Here is a 20,426-nt window from a genome sequence, read left to right as displayed (position 1 = left end):
GGACTGTGTCTCAGTCTGGAAGCAGCTGAAGGGCGAGGTTCCAGGGGTTCAGTTCCCAGCAAGCCCTCCTCTGCCAGGAAGGGTTCAGTCTGTGCCGCTGTCTCGCACCTTGCCATCAGAATCAGACACATGAGTCAGGGGTGGGATCAAGGGAAGGGAAGCGCCACCTTCTTCCTGCAGGATCAAGATCTCGGTGCTGGGGGCAGGCAGCGCCAGCTGCAGTAGGGCCACCGGTATAGCGGGAAGGTCGGGCCCAAGATCAGAAACGCTACTCATTCGTTCACTCTCTTCACTCGCCTGCATTTACTGAGCACCTACTGTGTGCTCTGCACGGACGGTGTGCCCACGCCCGAACTGAGCGCCTACCTTCTCCACCCCGGAAGCGGGATGGGGAAAGAAGAGGGGGTCCTCGCACCGCAAGGTCCCAAGCCCCGCTCCACCGCGAACTTCCGCGGCGGAGCGGCAGATGGGAGCGTGGCCCGGAGCCTGGGGAGGCAGGGCCAGGTTGGCGGGGCGGGGTGGGGCGGGGTGGGGCGGGGCGGGGCCAGGCCGACGGGGCGGACTCGGGCGGCCGGAGCAGCCTGGCTGCCGGCCCCGCGGGCGGGAGCGCCTGGCGGCGGAGCCGCGAGCCGCCGTGGAGACGGAGGGCTCGCGGGCCGGGAGCAGAGCCTCGCGGGTAAGGCCCGGGCGGGGTGCGATGGCGTCTTCCGGACTGGCTGGGGTCCCCGGGGCCAGCGTCCTCGGCACCGCTGCCCGGGGAAGCGTGTGGGTTCGGGGGAGCGCTCGGTGTACCCCGCAGGCCTAGGGGTGGAGGGCGGTTGCGTCGGGTCTGTCCCGCGTCCCTCTTGTCTTTCGGCCCCCACCCTCCACCCCCGCTTCCCTAGGCCCCTGGGGCTCGCGGGCTGAAAGCCTCCCACCTCCGTGCGACCCACAGGACGGGGTCTCTGAGGGCTCAGAGGGGGGAGTTTCCTCCTACCTCCTCCTGGTAATCCAAACTTCCTTCCTTCAGCGCTCAACAAAGGTAGGAGGACAGCTACCTGCCTGTAGGAGCTGATTCACACTGAAGTGTGAGTGACTGGTAGCCCCGCGGCCCTGGGGGAGTCTGCGAGTGTTATTTGGGGGAGCAGTGAGTGTCAGAGAGTCAGAGGGGAGGGCAGAGTGGATGGGGGAGTTTGGGATTGGGGACAGCCTCTGGCATGTGGGCTGGGTCCCTCCCAGCAGCCCAGCTCTTTCCTGCTGCCCTGGGCCTTGCTTCCCCTGGTGAGTGGTACTGACAGTGTGTTTCCTCTGAGAGTGCTGAGGGCCAGAGTCCTGCTGCCATGTGTCAGCCTGGAGCTTGCCCTCTCTGCCACCCTCTGACCACGAGTGCCTCACCTCCTCTCTACCTTCATTTGTTCATCTGCTGAGGCTGGTGATGTCTGTGCCTGTGGCCAGATGGCCACACTGAGGAAAATGTCCCCGAAGTGGCCCTGGCCCTGGCCTGGGCTCTCTGTGGGACCGTTTGGGTGCCCGAGGGCGTGACACACACGTGACCTTGCTCAGGAAGCGTGTAGCCAGTCCCTGGCACAAAGGGGGCTCCGGGGATGTTCCTTGCAGTGATGGCGATGATGATGAAATGGATAGAACTTTTTCTCAGTGGTCAGAGGTCCAAGGGGACATGGCAAATCCTGGAGTGGGAGCAGGATTCCTGGTTCGTGTCCAGCTCAGCACTGACTCTGTGTGACCCTGGATCAGTCCCCTGTCCTCTCTGGGCCAGGGTCTCCAAAAGCAGAGGAGGGGGCTGGGATCCATCTCCTCCTGGAATCCCTTGCCACTGTGTCCTCTACCCAGGACACCCACGCAGGGGGGCCCCTGGGAGCCGGGGCTCCTCTCCGGATGGGCCGGGGGCCAGGATGGTGGCCCTGGGGGGGGGGTAAAGACTGCAGAATTCCCCTTCCCTACTCCCACTGCCCTGTAACTTGGCTCTGGGTCCCATACTGGAGTACACCCAAGGCAGAGGGAGCAGGAGGAAGGGTGGAGAGATGGTCTAGGCCAGTCCCTGTCAGCTCTCTGGGAAGAGGAGTGATGATGGGGTCCTGGCCGTTTCAGGGAGCCCCTCAGGCCTGCAGAGTCAGGGAAGACCCCTCCAAGGAGGCTGGCCTGGGACAGACAGAAGGTGAGTGGGGATGCAAACCTGCTTTGGCCCTTCTTGCTCACATGGACAGAGGAAAGCAAGGTGCTGAGTTAGGCCTTGCTATCTGTCCGCTGATATGGATGCAGGCAGGCATGCGGCCCTACAGAGTGGGGGACTGAGGAAACAGAGAGGTGCTGTGGCCCAGCTTGGTCACAGAGGGGCTAGGTCCTGCGTTTGAAGTTGGCCGCCCCCACTCACCAGCTGTATGATCTTGGCTAGGACATCTCTCGCTAAGTCTTGGTTTCCTTATCTGTAACCTGTGGTAGTGAGCCTCCATCCTTTGGGGGGGGTGATGAATATCCAAGGGCCTGGTGACAGCTGGGCCACCTCCGCTCAGGAGTTGGGTGGGTGCTGGCACAGAGTCCTACGTCAAAGGGCCAGCTCCTAGTCCCCGCCCACTAGGGTCTTGTGGCAAAGGCCTGAGTCTGTCCAGAGTGGTCAGGGTTGGGAGCCGCTTGGGTACTCCTGGCTTCTGTTCTTAAAACTCTGTGGTGAGATGTCCAGGCTTGGGGACCTAAGTCAGTTCCAGGCACAGGTGGTCCTTAAATAACCCCAGGTAGTGGGGCCTGCCTGGGCAGCCTGACTGGGCAGCCTGGCTGGGGGAGGTGGGCTGCGGGTGTCCTGGCAAAACAGGGTTTGCAGTCAGGAGGAAGGCTGCTTTCTTAGCCACGGTGACCGCCTTGGGGGCAGGGACAGACTGCGCCAGAGGCCAGCAGCGAGGGCAGACCAGTGGCAGACCAGTCTAACCAGAGTGGCCTGGTGTGTGTCGGGTAAGGTGAGGACATGAGTGGGGCAATGGGGGCTGAGTGAAAGGGCAGAGGGGCCAGCGAGGCAGGGGGAGGGGCTCTCAGAATGCCGAAGTCCTCCCCCAGGGTTGGTGGCCTCTGTCCAGAAGGCCTCTGGGTATCTCCAGTGGCCCTGCCCAGGCATTCACTGGCTGTAGGCCCCCTATGTCCCAGGGGTGGTGGGGAAAACATTCTGGGCTCTATGTAGCCTCTGGAGGGCAGGCCTGGCTTTGCTGCCCCAACTCCTCCTCCGCACCCCCTGCAGGCCCATGTGTGGGAGGACAGACAGGGGGCTGCCAGACAGACGGATGGACTTGCTTCTCAGCCTCTTTCAGGAATCATCCTTCCTTCCTGATCCTCAGGTGGTGGGAGCCACTGGCTCGGGGTCACACTGAAGGCTTTGGCCTTGGGCGCCAGGCTCCACCAGCTGCCCCTGAACTCTAGGAGCCATACAAGTGCAAGGCCAGGCCCGGCTGGCTCTCCTTGGGGAGGGCCCTCACTGTGCTTGAGGTGACAAAGGTCTCCCCCTTCCGTCTCCTCAGGCACCAGAGATTCTGAGGTTCCTACCCTGAGGCCACCTGAGTGGTCAGCCCATTCTGGAACCTGCTGGTGGGACTGGTGTTTCCTTTACCCCTGGTCCAGGGTCCAGTGCAGACTGACCCTTGGCCCATGTGGGCTGGGCCTGCTGGGTTCCAGCACTCTTTGCTGGCTGGTCTCCTAGAACGATACAAGCTTGTTTGGTTGCCGGGGGCAGTGTCCTGGGGTGGTCAGTGGGGCCCGGGCAGCTGGCATGGCACCCTTGTGGTATCCGCACCCCTGTCCCCTGCAGCCACACTCCAATTCTGAGAAGTGCCCTCTGTTTCCTTGTGAATCAGATGTTTATTGTGCGCTTACCGAGCCCAGGGTGGGGATGGCCTGCTGCCAAGCAGGCCTGTTCCAGGCCACTGGGTGGGGTGTGGGTGCCTGCCTGCTGGAGCCTGCAGAGGGAGTGAGGTCCCGCCCCAGGGTCGGTAGAAGTGATGCCTGACAGCCCTGGGCAGAGATATGTGTGCGGTGATGGTGTGAGCTCTCCCGGGTTGGGGGCTGAGCTGCCTGGCAGGCTTCTGGGAGGAGGAGGGTGCTTCTCAGGGCTGGCAGAGATCAGGAAGCAGAGGGGAGCCTCCTTTCCTGCACAGAAGCGGCCTCTGATTATCTCTAGGCTTTAGTTCCCTCCTTGTGAAACCAGTGCTAATGGCTGGCATCCTTGGGAAAAGCACGGGAGATGCTGACCAGGAGCCCTCCCTATGGGGCCGCATGGAGGCTGTGCCCCCAGGCCCAGCAGACCCTGTGCCAGTTGGATCCTGCAGCTCCATTTTGAGGATATCCTTCCTTCGGCCTTGGCGGAAACGATGTTATAATCCAGCATCCCTGCTCGTAGGCTCAGAGGGCCATGTGTCCTCACACCTCACACTGCCCTTGGGGCCCCACCCACTGCCCTGAGCTCTGGGAAGAGCCAATTAAGCCCCTAGCCCTCACGGTTAGCTGTTCCCAGCAAAGCAGGGAAAGGTCAGAGGGTGACCTTGGGGCCCCAAATGCCAGGATGAGGCCTTGCTTTGGCCCCACACACCACTTGGGGCTCTGACCAGGGGCCTGGGCCTTGGCCACCCTTTGCCAGCTCCTGCCTTTGGAGCAGAGCTCAATGCCTTTCAGAACAGACTGCCTCCCAGCCCTCTGCCAGGTGCTCTGGGTACCAGGCCGGGGCTCAGCGTGGGCCTCTGGAGTATACAGACCCACAGGTTGGAGGGCAAGACTCACAGGCAGACAGACGCCACAGGGAGCAGCTCGGCCCTTGGCCGGCTCAGCCCTTGGCCCACCCTGCCCTTCCCCCACCCCCCGCCACGCAGTCTATTACCTCTCTGCCCCCACCATGCAGCTGTGAACTCTCGAAGGACAGGGCCACGTCTGAATGCCAGGGCCCACATAGACCTGACCAGAGGAGGGTGAGGGTGCATGTGGGCCCTCCCAGCAGGAAGTCCTACTTCGGAATATCCAGAAACTCCCAAAAGCCTGAAACACCACAGGCAGGTGGCACCAGGCAGGGCCGGGCCCTCTTTGAATTTGGCTTGTTAAGACCTGCCCACATTTAACTGTCTACTCAGTGTCTGAGACAAATGCACTCCATCATCTTGGAAGTCCTCGGCCATTCAGCATGGCGGAGTCGCCGATCAGATAATCATGCTTATTGTGCCACAGCCTTGCTGAAAGGTTCCCATTATAATCCCGCAGCCCAGCTAGCCAGCCTGCCCCCGCTGTGGGGTCCTGATGCTCCTAGTGGCCCCAGCATAGGACAGATGGGAGACTGGGGTGGAGTGTCCTTGGGGCTCCACTGGAAATGTGGCTTGCCTTCCTAGAGGCATATGTTAGGGCCAAGATTGGAGCCAGCCTGGGCTCCCCAGACCTGTAGGCCATTGTGGGAACCTGGTCTTTGGGCCCAGGGAGCCAGTCCCTGAGATGGGGCCTGACAGGGTTGGATGGCTGTCCATAGGAGGGCGGTGAGGAAGGACCCGGAAGCCCAGAGCAGACAGGTGTGAGGAGGACAGCCATGTGTCAGAGCGGGAGGGAGGTGTGGCAGGAAACTCAGTGCCTACTTGGCCTCCTGAAGAACGTCCCTCCCTCACCCAGCTCCTTCCTCTCCTAGTTGGGGCCAGAAAGGGATGAGCAGTTGGTGCTGACTCCCTGGGTTTCTGGATGGCTGGGCAGACACAGCACTGGAAGCCAGGCTCTGGCACACAGGTCAGCGGTCAGCTAGGTGGACATAGGGGCTGCGTCTCCTACCCCTCAGCCTAGGATGGGACATAGCTTCCTGCTGCCATCACGGTCAGGCCTAAACCCTCCAGGAATGCAGGGTGGCCGCTTGGTCCTGGGCAGGACGCTTGGTAGTGACCTGGCTGGGAGGGGGCCTCAGGGCCCCCACCGGCGGTGTCAGACCACCAAGGCCTCCTGCTGAGGCGCCCAGCTCTTCTCAGAGCTGACAATGCTGGGCCCTAGAGGCACAGGCTACAGCTGTCGGCACCCTGCCCGAAACCCTATCCCAGGACCTTATCTGTGTCGGGGGTCCACACAGCCCTCTTCCTCTTTGCCTCCTGTCTTCTCCCAAGTCCTGCTCAGGGAGGAAATGCTCCTCTGGGAGGCCTTACAGCAACACTGCTGCCTGGTGTTGATAGGGCCAGGGCTGGGGTCCCCATTGCCGGCTTCTTGCCACACCGAGCTAAGGGGGGTCATGCCTGGGCCTTCTGGCAGGGGTCTGTCTCTGGTCTGGTGATGGGGCACAAGGAGAGTCCCAGGCTGGGAGCAGGCCCCCGGTGCTGCCCACCGGGGCCTCAGCTCCAGGGGTCCACAATGGAGCAAGGAATGGAGTCTGCCATCTCTGAGACCTGACCCAGTCAGGGGTCCTGGGCACCTGGTCTCAGAAGCTTTGCACCCCGGGGCAGGGACTCTCTGAGACCAGTCTTCCCATTTTCCTGAGACTATGACCAGAGGGTACAAAGCTGTGGTCGGTGGGAGCCGTGCCCACCGCGGGGCAGGAAGCTGCTAGAGAAGGAAGAGGGTTGAGAAAGAGATGCCCCTCCCGTGCTGAGCTTCCCCACAGCTGGGCACTGTGGGGCCGCTCTTTGGGTGCTGGGTCTTGGGAAGCCCAAGCCGCGTGCACCCCTCAGAGACCTGCATGGAGCCCTCCGGAGTGCCTGGCCCCCTGGTCCTGGCCCTGCTAGTGGGCAACACCCTTGATTGGCATGGGAGGTGCCATGGGGGGCATCCATGGTGGGGCCTCCATGAGGTGGGAGAGCAGGAAGGGGACAGGAGGGGCCAGGCCGAGGGTCCCACACAGTATCGGTGTGCAAGCTCTAAAGGAGAGGCCTGGAGAAGGCAGAGGGAATGCAGAGGTCAGGCCCCGAGGCTTGGGAGGGTTGAGAGCAAGGCTTGGTTTCTTTTTTTCTTCTTTTTTAAAAGATTTTATTTATTTACTTGTCAGAGAGGGAGAGAGAGAGAGAGAGAGCTAGCACAGGCAGACAGAGAGGCAGGCAGAGGCAGATGGAGAAGCAGGCTCCCTGCCGAGCAAGTAGCCCAGTGTGGGACTCGATCCCAGAATGCTGGGATCATGACCTGAGCTGAAGGCAGCTGCTTAACCCACTGAGCCACCCAGGCATCCCAGGGCTTGGTTTCTATTTTCAAAGCTCACTGGAGTCTGGAGACCCTCCCACAGACCCCTGGCTCCCTGCAGCCATGGCTATGAGGAAGCATGTGTGCCGGGGGGGGGGGGGGGGGGGGGTGTGACCTGCAGGAGGGCTAGGTGCGTGGTGGGGATAGGGGTCCGCTGACCCCCTGCCAAGGGACCCCTGGGGCTGCGGGTGAGGCTGAGGGACCCCTGGGGCTGCGGGTGAAGCCTGGGGTAGCCCTGGGGCCTGGGGTACTGACCACACCCCACCCCCACCCCAGTCTTCTTTGCCAGCCTTTCTGGCCCACAGTGGTGTGAGCCCATGGCTGTCTCCCTAGGGAAAGGGAGGGTGTTACTGTAGCACTCGGCCCCCCTGCTGTACCCCCTTCCCCCTCAGTGCAGGCTGCCCCAGCCTCGTGGCAGCTTTTCTGCCAGGAGGAGGCCTTGGGTGCTGGCACGCGACAGCCTGGTTCCTGCTCTGCTGACGAGTGGAAGCCTCCGTGCCTGAGTGCTAAAGCAGAGTGTCCGCTCTGTCCACCGTGAGGGGCAGGGCGAGGCACGCACTTGGCCTGTGGGGATCTGGTGAAGCTTTCCAAGGCTCTTGGACAGGAGGTAGGATGCGGAGGAGGCAGGCAGCCTGGGAGAGCTCTGGCTGTGGGCTCATACGGGTCTGGGTGCCTGGCTGGAGCCTTCCACGCCTCAGGAAGGACCTGGCCCTGGGCAGCAGCAGGGTGAGCTCCCACCAGAGGCCCTCTTTTCTAGACCTGCTGGCTCTGAGAACCCCCAGCCTGACTGTGGGGCATCAGGGAGTGCCTTGGGGTGATCTGAGCTGGGACTGAAGACCAGGCAGGAGTTTGTCAGGTAGAGATGATAGTGAGAGGAAGTCAGGGAAGGCTGCATGAGTTGTGCAGTGTGGTGGAGCACCAGCTGGGTAAGGACCTTGAACTTGACCCTGACTATAGTCACCTTTGAGAACCTGCCCTCTGCTGTGGCTGGGACACAGACTCAGAGCCAGAAGGGGGAATGGGAGGGTGTGCCTGGGGTACAGGATCTCACAGGACAGCTGGCCTTAGGAAGGGGACAGTGTGGAGGACAGCAGGATGGCTGGGTGGAGATGCCCACTATGGAGGCCTAGATCGCACTGGGCAGGGGAGACTGGGGACGGACCCCTTTTCCTGCCAACCTGGGGCCCTCGCCAGAACTTTTTCCTCCCTGGGCCTCTGAACAATGGGGCAGTGTGAGGGCGCCTGGGAACAGTCTGGTTCCCTTGTGGGCCTGCGCTGAGGGGCGGACAGGAGCCAGCAGCCATGAGTCATCTTATCCAGCGCCCAGGCCCCGGGGTTCCCAAGGCAGAGGAGGAACATGCTGCTCTCAGTTCCTCTGCTGGGGGGTGGGGGGATAGGGAGGGGGCTGGCCTGATCCTCCTTCCCTCTTTTGCCCCTCTCTCTTTCCTCTTCCTGTGCCCTCTCTCCAGCTCCCTCCCTCTGGGTCTGTCCTCCTCTCCCAGTCTCCCTGTCTCTGTTCAGGAGCCCAGGCCTGGGAGTGGCTGCAGCCTGTCTCCGCCCCTGGCCCTGTCCATGACAGCCTGGGCCGGTGGGGGGGGGGAGCTAGCCTGTCACCACGGTGCCCCCCTCTCTGTGGGCAACCCGAGGAGGTAGCTAGTGAGTGGGCAAGACCCCGCCCAGGTGGGACACCTCCTGAGGCCACTGAGTAAAATGTGACCAAAAGCAGAAGAAAGTGCAGTAAGATAAAAAACTCAGTCAAAACTAATCAATAGTGTCAAAGACAAAAGTGATCTGAAAACAGCTTAAAAACATTAGCATTCAGGATAAAAGGTTAACAGCAAGTGGATTAAAACAGAAGATCTCACTGGGAAAGACTGCAAAGAGCAGGAGAAGGGAAGGGACTCTCCTGTGGACCCCGGGGCTGGGTTCTGGCCTGGGGCAGGGGGAGCGAGAGGCCAGAACCCCATTGGACAGATGGTGAACTGGGGTTCCTGGTGAGGGAGGGCTCCAGGAACCCACAGTGGTCAGACCCCCAGTCAGAGGATCCAGATTGGGGGCTACACCACCTGCCTCCCTGGGCTCTGGTGTTCTTTGCCCTGACCCAGGAACCCTGCCCCGTTGAAGGGTAAAGGGCTGGGGAGTGCCATGGTTTCCTCCTGTGTGGCAGGAAAGATACTAACCAGATGGGTAGTAGGACAGATGGCAGAGAAGCCGAGGCTGCTGACCGCTGCAGGGTCTCAGCTATGTCCCTGATGGCCTAGCCCTAGATGCCTTGGCAAGTGGCTGCCATTGTGGAGGGCTGGTGCAGCTGCCTTGGCCTGGGCCAGGCACACAGCAGGGGTCTGTAGGGTGTGCGCATCATGGCTGACCTCTGGCTCCTGTGAGGAGCAGTGGGGCTGGATCTCTCTGGCCACCTCCTCTACCCACTTCCAACCCTAGCATAAGCTTCACAGTCTCCATATCCCCAGTGTTCCCTTGTCATCTTGCCCTGGTGCTGAGATCTGGGCTAAGCTGGGCCTAGTGCCTATGTTAGGGTCCCTGTGAGCCATCTTCTTTGGTCCTCAGGGTGCCATTAGCATCCAGTCCATTTGGGGAATGAGGAAGCGAGGCTTAAGGTGTGAAGTGACTTGTACCAAGTCCCCAGTGCAGATAAAAGAAGCCAGGACTGGAGCCTAGGCCTGAATAGGACCCTGGCTTGGACGGTCTCCCTGGGGGCACGTCTGAGACCTCACCCACACCCAGCTGAGCGGGTGGCCCTGATAAACAACTCTGCAAGGAGCCTGCTTTTGTTCCTTCTGTGTGAAGGTGCATGCCTCCTCCTACCTCAACCCCAGGCCCTTTGCACAAGTTGCTTCCTGTCCGTGACACCCTCCATGTGATTTCCTTGCTTGGCTCCTTCCTGTGGAAGATTGCTTCCGGGACTTGCGGGCTGATGTGTCACTGTGTCTGGGTGGAATGCTTGTCACAGGAACGTGAGTCACAAGTGGCTGCCTCCCCAGCGGTTGGGAGCCCCGGATGGAGGGTGAGTCCAGCTTGGACCCTGGGGTGAAGGGTGCAGTGTTTACTGGCAGGGGTACCCTGACTGTTTCCCTCTGCCCCAGCACCAGAAGAACTTGGGGAACTTGCTATGTAGAGGAGGGACCAGACCCTGTGACTGCCACCCAGCCCAGCCCAGCCCAGTGATGGACAACAATGGCAATCCTCTGGATCTTCCTGCTGTGTTTTCTTAGCTCTCCAGTGGGGTTCCTTCATGGCTCTGTAGGAGACCCTCTTTCTAATGGAGATACTATTTCCGGAATACCTAACTGCCTTCATTGGAACCTCTGCTGGAGTGTGGACCTGTCTGTCCACACAGCCCTAGCACGGAGTGCCTGGCCTCAGCCCTGCTTGTACTTCTTAGCCTGGCAGCTCTTGGGACAGCCCCGTTCCCTGTGGAGACTCTGAGGCCTCGGGCTCTTCTTTTTACCAGACCTCGTTCTGAGGTGAGCACCAGACCCCTTCCACTGTGGGAACTAGCAGTGGTGAGCTGGGCTGAGGGTGGGAGCTTGTGGCTGAGTGTCTCCTGGCTGGGCTCCCCAGGGCCTTGGACGTGAGTTGAAAACAAGCAGACTCGGAGCCCTCAAGGACAGGTCCCACAAGGACCTGCACCCCACATATGTCCCAGTCCGTGTCCTGCAGCCTGCCCAGAGCCCCGATAACGCCTAGAGCCCCAGCTCTCTTCCAGTTGCCCTCTGGGCTGGTGCATTTTCTGCCCAGGTGGGACCCACTATCCTTCCTGAGAGGAGGCTCTGGGGCTCCTGGTCCTCTGTCCCCTTAGGGCTAGCCTGGGCAGGAAGTGCCAGGCTGTGTGGTGTGGGTGCCACGGGCAGTACCAGCTGGGTGGCCACAATGAGTCTGGCTTAGCCTCTACTTCCTCACAAGGGAGAGCAGGGCAGTGTTTACCCTTGAGCAGCTGGGGACTGAGTGGGCCCTGGAGCTGACGCATCGGTGCTGGGTGGACATTCCAGGCCCTTGTCCTGGCCCCTTGGCTTGGTCTTCTGTAACAAGAGGAGACTATAGGAAGGAAAGCATCCCAGCCTTAATGACCCCCTGCCATGGCTTCAGCAATTGGGGTGTCTGTCCCCACAGGATGTGCGTGTGGGAGAGGTGTCCCCAGGAGGCTCCGTTCTTAAGGAGGCCAGCCTGGGGCTGGGAGCAGGAGCCAGGCCCTGTCTGGCTAGGGAGCCAGGCTAGCTTCCAGCACCAGAACCATCTTCTGGAGCCTTCTCCGCCCCGCAGCAGGACTTCTTACTTAGTGTAGAGAGTCAGTGTGGCATGACCTGAGCACCGTGGCCCAGGAAGGCCAGAGGTGGAGCAGGCTAGCTTTGGGGAAGTCTTACTCTCTGTTGGTTCCTCATCTGGCCAGAGATTAGCTTGTGTCTGACCTCAGAGGAGATGATCTCTCTGTTTCCGTGTCTCCTGAAAAAGGTGCTCTGCAGGTCTCCTGGCCAACCACATCCCCTTGACCCCTGGGAGGGCAGCGGTGGCACTGCTGAGGCCTGCCTCAGCATGGCCCAGTGGGTTCTCAGGGTGTGAGGGGGCATGGTCTGACCCCATGTCTGCCTTGTCAGGGATGGGCACCAGGTTGGGAGAAGTCCCTCTGGGAGGGGTCCAGGCCCTGTTTGGTGGGCGCCAAAACCCCCATACTGGGCATCTGTCATGTAGCCAGAGGCCCCCCGGCGTGCTTGAGACAAGACGAAGGGTTTAATTCAGCAGATGAGCGCTTGAACTAGGTGCCATGAAGACTCAGGGGCCCGTAGCCAGTCAGGGTGGGTTTTTAGGCGTTCATACGGAGAGACCACCTCCCCCCGCCCCCCTACCCGCCCTGCCTGCTTTGTGCCAGGCACCGTGCAGGAGATGAACACAGGGAGGGGCTGTCCTTGCCAGCTGCTGGAGAGAGAGATGAAGGGAGGGGCAGTCTCTCCTGGGCGCTGGGCAGGGGTCCCAGTGTAGCTGGAGGCCTGAGAGAGAGAGAGAAAGAGTGTGTGTGTGTGTGTGTGTGTGTGTGTGTGTTTGTGTGCTCCCACCACTATAGGAGTGCAGCTGGGAATGGGGCCGGAGGTGGGCAAGGAGTCTGGAGTGCTCAAGGATCCAGACCCGTTGGGGTGGGGTGGGGAGGTGTCACCCAGCTCTGAGGAGGACGGCTGGACAGAATGCTCCCCTTTCCAGCATGACCATGCTGACGGAGTTGCCAGCAAAAGGTCAGCGACCAGAGGCCCCTGGAGTGTCCCTCCTCACCAGCCATGCCAGGTGGTCCTTGGGACAACACCGTACCAGAGCCGTCACCCCACTCCTCAGAGGAGGAAGCAGAGGCTCAAAGTGGGCCACAAGTTTCGGAGTCCCTAGGGACACCTGTATGGTCTCTGCGATGCTCTCCGGCCTCCCCGGGTTGCCGGGCAGCCCAGGATCCCCTGGCGTGGGCAGGACTGAGGGCCTGTCTTGGGGGTAGCACTTCTGGGACAAGGCTGATGAGAGGCAGGCAGCCTCCGTGGGCAGCAGGCTGGGAACTTGGCGGGGGGGGGGTAGCGGGGGAGATAGGGCCCACACATCAATGCTCTGGAGAATTTTTTCTTAAGTGATTAAAAGGTGCAAACTTGTCTATGTTTTGATGAACTGAAGTGTGAATCCTGACCCGCCTCTCTGCAGGCTCTCAGTCTGAGGCAGAAGTGTGGCTTTGGCCAGAGATAACGCCAATTAGCACTTCCCCCAGACCCAACCTGCCCCTCACTATGCCCACCATGCCTGCTTCCCAGCTTGGGAATGTTGGCAGGAAGCAGACACGCCTGGCCTGGGAGAGAAGGACTCCGGGGTGCTGCAGGGTCTTCTGTGGGGACACAGCTTGGGCGCCAAGTGTCCCAGAGCAGAAATCCCAGCCCTGCCCCTAGCTTGGCCCAGAAACCCAGCGCCCATGTGGGCAGCTGGGCAAGGGGCCTCTTTCTGTCCTTCCCTTCATTTCCTTTGCCCTTGGACACACGAGTGGCTGGGCTGCTTCCTGCCTCTACCTTGGGTAGCCCTGAGAAACTCCTGGGACTTTCTAGACCTGAGCACACCACTGTCTTTCTGGGGACACTGGCAGGCTCTGATTGGTGACTTGCTCTGCATTCCACAGTCGTCGGTCTTGAACTCCGGCTGCTTGCCAGCCGGTGGTCATCTCCCCAAGGAGAGGTCCTGGGCACAGGTGGGCATCGGCTGTAGCCTACCCTGGACATTGGTTCTCGTCCAGGGTCCAGTTAGCTCTGGGTCACAGTTCTTCACTGTAGCTCTGAGGGACTGTCTAGGCATGTGCTAGTTAGACCATGTCAGGGCAATGGCCCTGTGGGTAGACGTGACTTTGAACCTATTGATCCATCCATCTGTTTTTTGGGCCTGCCGTGGGCCAGGCACCAACCTGGCTCTGGGGATGTGGTGGGAGCCAGGCTGATGGGGAGGGCTGGGGACATCCGTGGGAGGGCATAAGGCTATGCCATTGACGTGGAGGTTTCAAAGGGTGTGCTGTTCTAGGTGGTTCTGTTTTCAAAGGATGAGGGAGCATTAGTCTGTGAGTGGAAGAGATTGCACATACTGGGAATGGGGCATGAAGGTACAAAGGCCAGGGGCAGGAAGCAGGGCTGGACCCCAAGTACTTGGACTTGTGCCAAGGAAGGGCTGGGCAGGAGTGTGGGCCAGAGGCTGAGGCAGGAGTGGGCTTAGCAAATCTCATGGGTGGGAGCTGGAGGTGGCATCCAATCCTGTGCTTGGGAAGGGTGGGGGGGGGAGTCTGGCCTGGAGGAGGGCAACCAGCTGGATGCCCAAGGCAAGGTAGGGGGCAGGGGCAGGGGGGACTCTCCCCAGACTGGGTCTCTCCCTGCAGGACACACCCAGGACTTGAGATGAAGTTGGTCCTGGGAAAGGACTTTTGGGGTGGGGGGGCTGATGTGTAATAGTTTCCTAGGGCTGCCCTAACAAAGTCCCACACCTGGGAGCTTCAAACGACAGACGTTTACTCTCCCAGAGTCCTGGAGCCCCAAAGTCTCAGAACCAGGTGTCACCAGGACCACACTGTCTCCCCAGGCTCTGGAAGAGGGCCCTTCCTTCCTTGCCGTTTCCATCTCCTGGTAGCTGCGGACGTCTGCATCTGCATCTGCGGCGTCTCTGGCTTATGCCCCCCTCGCCTCAGTCTGCCCCTTGGGCTTCATATGATCTTCTCTATCTGCTCTTCTCAAAACGACACGTGCCGTTGGATTGAGGGCACTTCTGGCTAATCCTGGATGAGATCCTTAATGACATACACAAAGGTCCCTTTTCCAAATAAAGCCACATTCATAGTTTCTGGAGGCTAAGACTTTGACCCCCATTTAGCCCATTACACCAGGTGACCCCAGCAGGGCTCTGCCCTCCACACCACCCACTCCCTCCACCTGGCAGCCCAGGATCCCCTGGCGTGGGCAGGACTGAGGGCCTGTCTTGGGGGTAGCACTTCTGGGACAAGGCTGATGAGAGGCAGGCAGCCTCCGTGGGCAGCAGGCTGGGAACTTGGCGGGAGGGGGGGGTAGCGGGGGAGATAGGGCCCACACATCAATGCTCTGGTACTGATGATCAATGCTCATCATCGTGGCTGCCTTCTCTGGAAGGCAGCTTTCAGCCCCAGGTATGGAGAGAAGGCACAGGCCAGAAAGAGGAGTAGGTGTGTGGTTGAGGGTCCTAGGGCTGGCTCTGGGCAGACCCAGGCCCTGCAGGGGGCTGATACGAAGCATCTTATTTGAGATCTTGAGGTTTTTCCCAGTATGGTCACCAGCTGCCGTTCCTTGAGCCCAGCCGGCCCTCCTTGACACCTTCAGTGCCTGAACTGCCCCTGCAGGTGGCAGGCAGGCCCCGGAGCGGGCACGGGGGCCCAGGGTGCCTACAGGAGAGCCGGGGCTAGGGTTTCTGGGGACGTGGTCCCATTCCTCGCACCTCCGTTGTCTGCAGTCAGCCTGGCCGGTGCCATCCTCCCGAACGGCCATGTCCTCGTGAGCAGCGCGGGTCTGGCCCTGTCCTCCTGAACAGTCATGTCCTGTCCATGTCCATGAGCAGTGGGGGTGCAGAGAGGACCAGCCTCGTGGCTGTGAGCACAGCGCTGAGGCCGACTCCATGCCCAGCTGCAGAGGGGCTGTGGTGTTGGGCGTTGGCCTTGCCCCTGAGCATACTGAGGACCCCAGGAACCCAGACTGAAAGCTCTCCCTCTCTCTTCCTTTTTCAGGCTGACCCTTGGCCCCTGCCTGGCCCTGCTGGCTGGCTCCCACCCACCGTGGTAAGTCCTAAGTCTGGGGAGGTGGAGGGGTCCCCAAGACAGCACTTTGAGGGGCTTGCCCTTGGGAGGGGAGGAGCTGCGATTTAGGGAGGGCGGGGTAGAAGACAGAGCCATTTGATTTGGGGACCCCAGCCCTGCCCCAGCCCCACTCGTGTTGCTGCTTGGATGCTGGTGTGGGATCAGTTCCATGGCTGTTTCTACACCCTGTAAAAGGTCATGGCGCTGCCATTAGTGGAGAGCGCTCTGTTTTCAGGAATAGAGATGATAGCGTGATTTGCTGCAAGATCAAGTGCTGCCTCAGGAGGTAGGAGGGCAGGCGGGGAAACTGAGGCCCAGGGAAGAGGTGGAGCAGCCCAGAACTCTGACCTCAGACTCCCATAGGGACACTAAGGCTGGAGAAGGGGCCAACATGGATCTGACCCCCATGGGGATGCCAGCTGCTGCCTTGACCTCAGGCCTTCTCATCCATCCCTCTTCCTGTCCAGTGAGGGCCAGTACATCCCAGGGAGAGCTGGTTGGCTCCTGGTTCTTGTCCTGGCCAGTTCTCACCCCCACGCCTGTCACCCAGCCTCCCTGGGCCTCAGCCACCTTGTTGCCCACCCTGGATGTTGCTCTGAGCCCTTGTCCTGTCTTTGACTTCCTCCCCCCAGTCCCTCCCAGCAAACTTCACCTCCTCTGTCAGACCTGCCTGCCCCTGAGGTCATCCTCTAATCTACCTGCTGGGCCTGCCACCACCCCTCCAACCCATAGCCCTTAGAGGCCCCCACTCCAGGCCAGAACTGCCATCCTGCCTTGTCCTGGCTGGATCATGACCCAGGGGCTTCTCACCTGCTACTTTATCTCAACCCTCAGCACCCACTGCACAGACGGAGAAACAGGCTCAGAGGGGCTAAGTAGGTTGAGGCCACATGGCCAGCACAGGATAGAGGTAGCTGAGTGTCCAATGTGTCTTGCTCTGAGGTCCTCTCTCCTCCCTGGGCAGACTGCAAAGGGGAACAAGGGGAAGAGGCCCACCTCTAAGCCTCTGTCTGTCATGGCCACCAGTGGGCACTGAGGCTGACTCAGGCGTGGGGAGGCTAGGGTGGCCATGCCCAGCCACAAAGTCTAAGTTCCCTACCCTCCAAGAGATAGCAGGCAGTCTGTGACCCCAAACTGCGCCCTGGGGGCATGACAGGCTTGGCAGGGGTCTGGATCTGTGGACAGAGTGGGAGTGGAAGCCCCCCAGCCCGGGAGCTGCCCTCCACCAGAGCCCCAGTGACAACTATGCGGGGGATGGCCAGGTGCCAACATGGTCGATTGTGCAGGGCATACCCCAGGAAACTTACTGGATGAGACAGTTAGCGACTCCCTGGGGACCCCATGGTCTGGCCTCTCTAACCCTCAGATCCTTCTGTGGGTTTCGTCGCAGAGTGCCCCTTCCTTTGGCCTCCTGTCCTTTGTGGGATCCCAGCTCGGGAGAGGAGGGGCAGGGGATGTGGGGGCTCAGCACCAAACAGCCCGGCCTTGCCCCCCCCCCCGCTCCCTTTCTTGGCTGTGGGTCTGGGCAGGGGAGGAAGGCCACCTTGGTGGGGCAGCATTGGCCTGGGACAGGCCCAAGTGGGACCTGGGGGTAGGTCCTGACACTGGCGGAGCCACAGAGAGGGATGTGAGCCACTAGAGGCATGTGAGTTCAGCTCTGCACAGAGGCTATGCCAGGCAGGAGAGTGGAATTGGCCTGTGGAAGAGTAAGGAGGGAGGGTGAAGGGAGATGCCTGCGCCTACGCTGGGAACCTAGTTCCTCAGACCGATGTTGGTGTCAAAGGGCAGAGAGGTGGGGGTAGTGAGCTCCCTGCATGGGATGTGAGCACAGGCTTCTTGGTGGGGGGCAGGGCTTCTGGGGCCAAGGAGACAGAGTCTGGCTGTGAAGGGGCTTTGCGGGTTTGCTGGAGAGAAGCCAAGGTGGCCATGGAAATGTGTATGCTGGAGGACCAGCAGGGAGCTTCCTCCCAGGGCACCCTGGGACTTGGGGCACTGGGTCTCTGACCCCATATGGGATGGGAGAAGGGTCGGCTAAACCCCGTCAGGCCAAGGTGCAGCCGAGTCTCAGCTGGGCCTCGGGACCTTAGAGGGTAGAAGGCAGGAAGTGCTGGCTAGCCGGGGCTGTCGGGAGGACCCGGCAACAGGAAGTGTTGCATGAGGAGGAAGCCCGGGGCAGCCGCAGGCCCCAGAGGTAGTGGGCGGCTGTCAGCAGGAGGGAGCTGTGAACCCCGGCAGTGCTCAGGGACATGTTGGGGCATCAGGCCTCCCCTGCCTGGGGGAGGCAGGCTGCCAATTTGCCCTGTGACCCCTGAGTCCCATGGCCTCCTGGGGCCTCAGGACACCTGCCCCTAGCCTATCCACGGACAGGAGCAGAGCCATGTGCCGGCTCACTACCTTCAGGTTAGTGGGGCAGCCCATGGACTGGGGGCTTGGGAGGTGGCCCTGGCCCCGTGTTTCCAGAACAGCATGGGAGGCTGAGCTCTGGACTCCAGAGCTGATAGGCTCTGAGGAGAGCCCTGAGAGCTGGGTGGGGCACAGTGGGAGCCCCACTGCCCCCCACCATGGGCTGCTCAGCCTGCACCTGGCAGGGAGCTGGGGGCCCAGGTTGGGGTACGCCTTCCCATTGTATATGCTGGTGGACTGGCCTAGCCTTTGGGTCCTGTGTGCGTACACATTGAGCTAGTGTGTGTGCCCGGTGGGGGGGTGGTGTGTGAGTGTGTATGTGTGTGCATATGCTTGGGGGTCTGGCAGGGAGATGAAGGGCTGGGGGGGGGGCTCTCCTCATGAGCCCCGGTTCATGCCCCTTCCCTCCGTCATGGCTGGTCACCGGCTTCTGGCCTCTGTAGGAGGTTTTGGTTTTGATTCTCTTATGGAGAAAGATTCTGGGAAGACGAAGGCAGGGAACTGAGAGGGGAGAATGGATGGGCTATGTGTGTGGTGCTGTGAGCCCACCAGCCCCTAGGGCCTGCCGGATGCCAGGCTGGGGGAGTGCCTGTCCCTGGCAAGCCCACCCCCACCTCCCAGAGTTTACTGACTGTGTAACTTTGGGTGAGTTACTCAGTCTTGCAGGCCCTCGATATCTTCATCAGTGGTGCGGGGGTGATGCTGACGCACACATCAGGGGGTGTTGGGATGATGACATGGGCTGATCCGTGAGAAGCACTGAGACTGGCCTACAGTGAGTGCCCGGTGCACTTCTCCCAGCGCTGCTGTTCTAGTCTATAAAGTAGGACTAAAGCACCGGACCTATGGGACTTACGGACCTATCAGGTGGGACTTGGCCCCGGCCCATGCAGGGCTGGGTGGCCGCAGTGATGTTTCTGACCTGTGCTGGGGCTGCCAGCCCAGGGCCGGGGGGCACCCAACAAGGGTCTCGTTAGCCTCTGGAGGCCAGGTGTGTGTGTCTGCTTACGAGGGAGTGAATGAGTGTGTACCAGTGGGAGTCCAGAGATAGGTGTTTGAGTACATAGTGTGCTTGCGTATGTGTGTGGATGAGTGTATGTCTAAGAACAAGTGTGCGTGAGCACGTGTCCAAGTGTGTGTATATGTGCCTCTGTGTGTGTACATGTGTGTATATGTCTCTGTGTGTGTATAGGTCTGCATGAGTGTGAGTGTGTATGTGTGTGCGTATGTGTCTGCTTGTATGTGTGTCTGTGTATATGTGCGTGTACAGGTCTGCATTTGAGTGTGTACATGTGCGTGCATGTGTTTCTGAGTGGGTACATATGTATGTATCGGTCTGCGTGTGAGCGTGTACATGTGCGTGTGTGTCTGCGTGTGAGTGTGTGGGCATGCGTGTGGCTGCGTGCATTTGGGGACTCCCAGTGCCACTGCGCCCTGCAGTTCGGGGCCGGTCTGGTCACCACTGACAGGAACCCTGACTGTGGTCACACAAAGCGCCAGCTCCCTCACCACAGCCAGGGCTGTGTCTTCAGGTGTGAAGGAGGAGAGCCATGGGAGCTCGGCCTCCAGGTCCCCTGCTCAGCTCTCGTGCACAGGCTCACACCTATGCACACTCATGCACACGCTAGTGCATACACTATACCCTGCATGTGGGCCATGTGGGTCCCCTGCACAGCCCGTCTGAGCACACTGCCTGCAACTCTGACAGGGTGTGGAGTCTCAGGGCTCATGTGAGCCAGGTGGGGGGTGACCACATGCTCTGGGGTTTACAGCCACAAGGGGGGGGGTGTGATCCACCAAGCGACAATTGGTGGAACTCGACGAGGGCTGTCTCTGTGGGCCAGTGCAGTGTCACCCACTTGCTCGCCCCCCTCCCTGCGCCTCAGGCCTCTGGGCACCTGGACTAACCTCAGCTTGAAGAAAAGGTCCCAGGTGAGCGAGGAGCAGAGACCAGAGAGTGCCCGAGGGTCTGCCGTCCCTAGTACACATCCTGCGCTCAAAGACCTCATGCTTTCTGGAAGGCCCCACGGAGCCCAGCAGCCACCACCGTGTCGGCCAGCCACCTTACTGCTGACATTTGTGTCATCGGAATCCTGCCCAAGAAGGCTGCTGTGAGCTGCAGGGAACAGAGCCACTCCCAGCCGCCAGCTTACTGGGCAGCCTCAGTCCCCTCCTCCATAGAGACATGTCCTGAGGGGTGTTGGGCCGCTGTGAGGACAGGGCTCTCTGTGTCCACTGTAAATGAGAGGAAGCAGAGGCTCCCTGGAGGACAGGCCTGGTGGGATTTGAACCCAGGCCTGGAGCACTCAAATGACAGGTCCCACCCAGGGGGGCTCATCAGACTCTGCCCCCTCCCCCGGAAGCACACTAAGGGGCTTCCACTGCTGTGTCTGTTCCTGCAGAAGAAGGGACTGATGCTTCCTGCTGATGAGCACAGGGGATGAGTGAGTGGACTTTGACCATCAGGGTGCTGGGTGACACCATGAGCCTAGAGGGAAGTGGCCAGGGAGACCAGGCTGGCCAGGAGTGTGGGTGTTTCTTG

At 60.6% G+C, this 20,426-nt stretch overlaps 1 protein-coding gene across 3 annotated transcripts in view; it reads left to right on the top strand.

Annotated features, from left to right (window-relative positions):
- Positions 1–618: 618 nt before the first annotated feature.
- The window catches only part of SH3BP2 (SH3 domain binding protein 2), a 35,346-nt gene continuing 15,538 nt past the window's right edge, over positions 619–20,426 (top strand). For 2 of the 3 annotated variants that reach the window (XM_044267907.1, XM_044267906.1), the window contains exon 1: positions 17,683–17,881. In XM_044267907.1, coding sequence (XP_044123842.1) covers positions 17,799–17,881 — 83 coding nt within the window. In that variant the 5' untranslated portion in view covers positions 17,683–17,798. Of the gene's footprint in view, positions 677–15,412; positions 15,464–17,682; positions 17,882–20,426 lie in introns of those variants that run through there. The other variant, XM_044267908.1, reaches the window with a different exon arrangement.

Source organism: Neovison vison, chromosome 11 (genome assembly GCF_020171115.1).
Source record: "Neovison vison isolate M4711 chromosome 11, ASM_NN_V1, whole genome shotgun sequence".
NCBI lineage: Eukaryota > Metazoa > Chordata > Mammalia > Carnivora > Mustelidae > Neogale > Neogale vison.
Note: the sequence above shows the minus strand (reverse complement) of the source record. Positions and strands in the feature narration are given on the sequence as shown.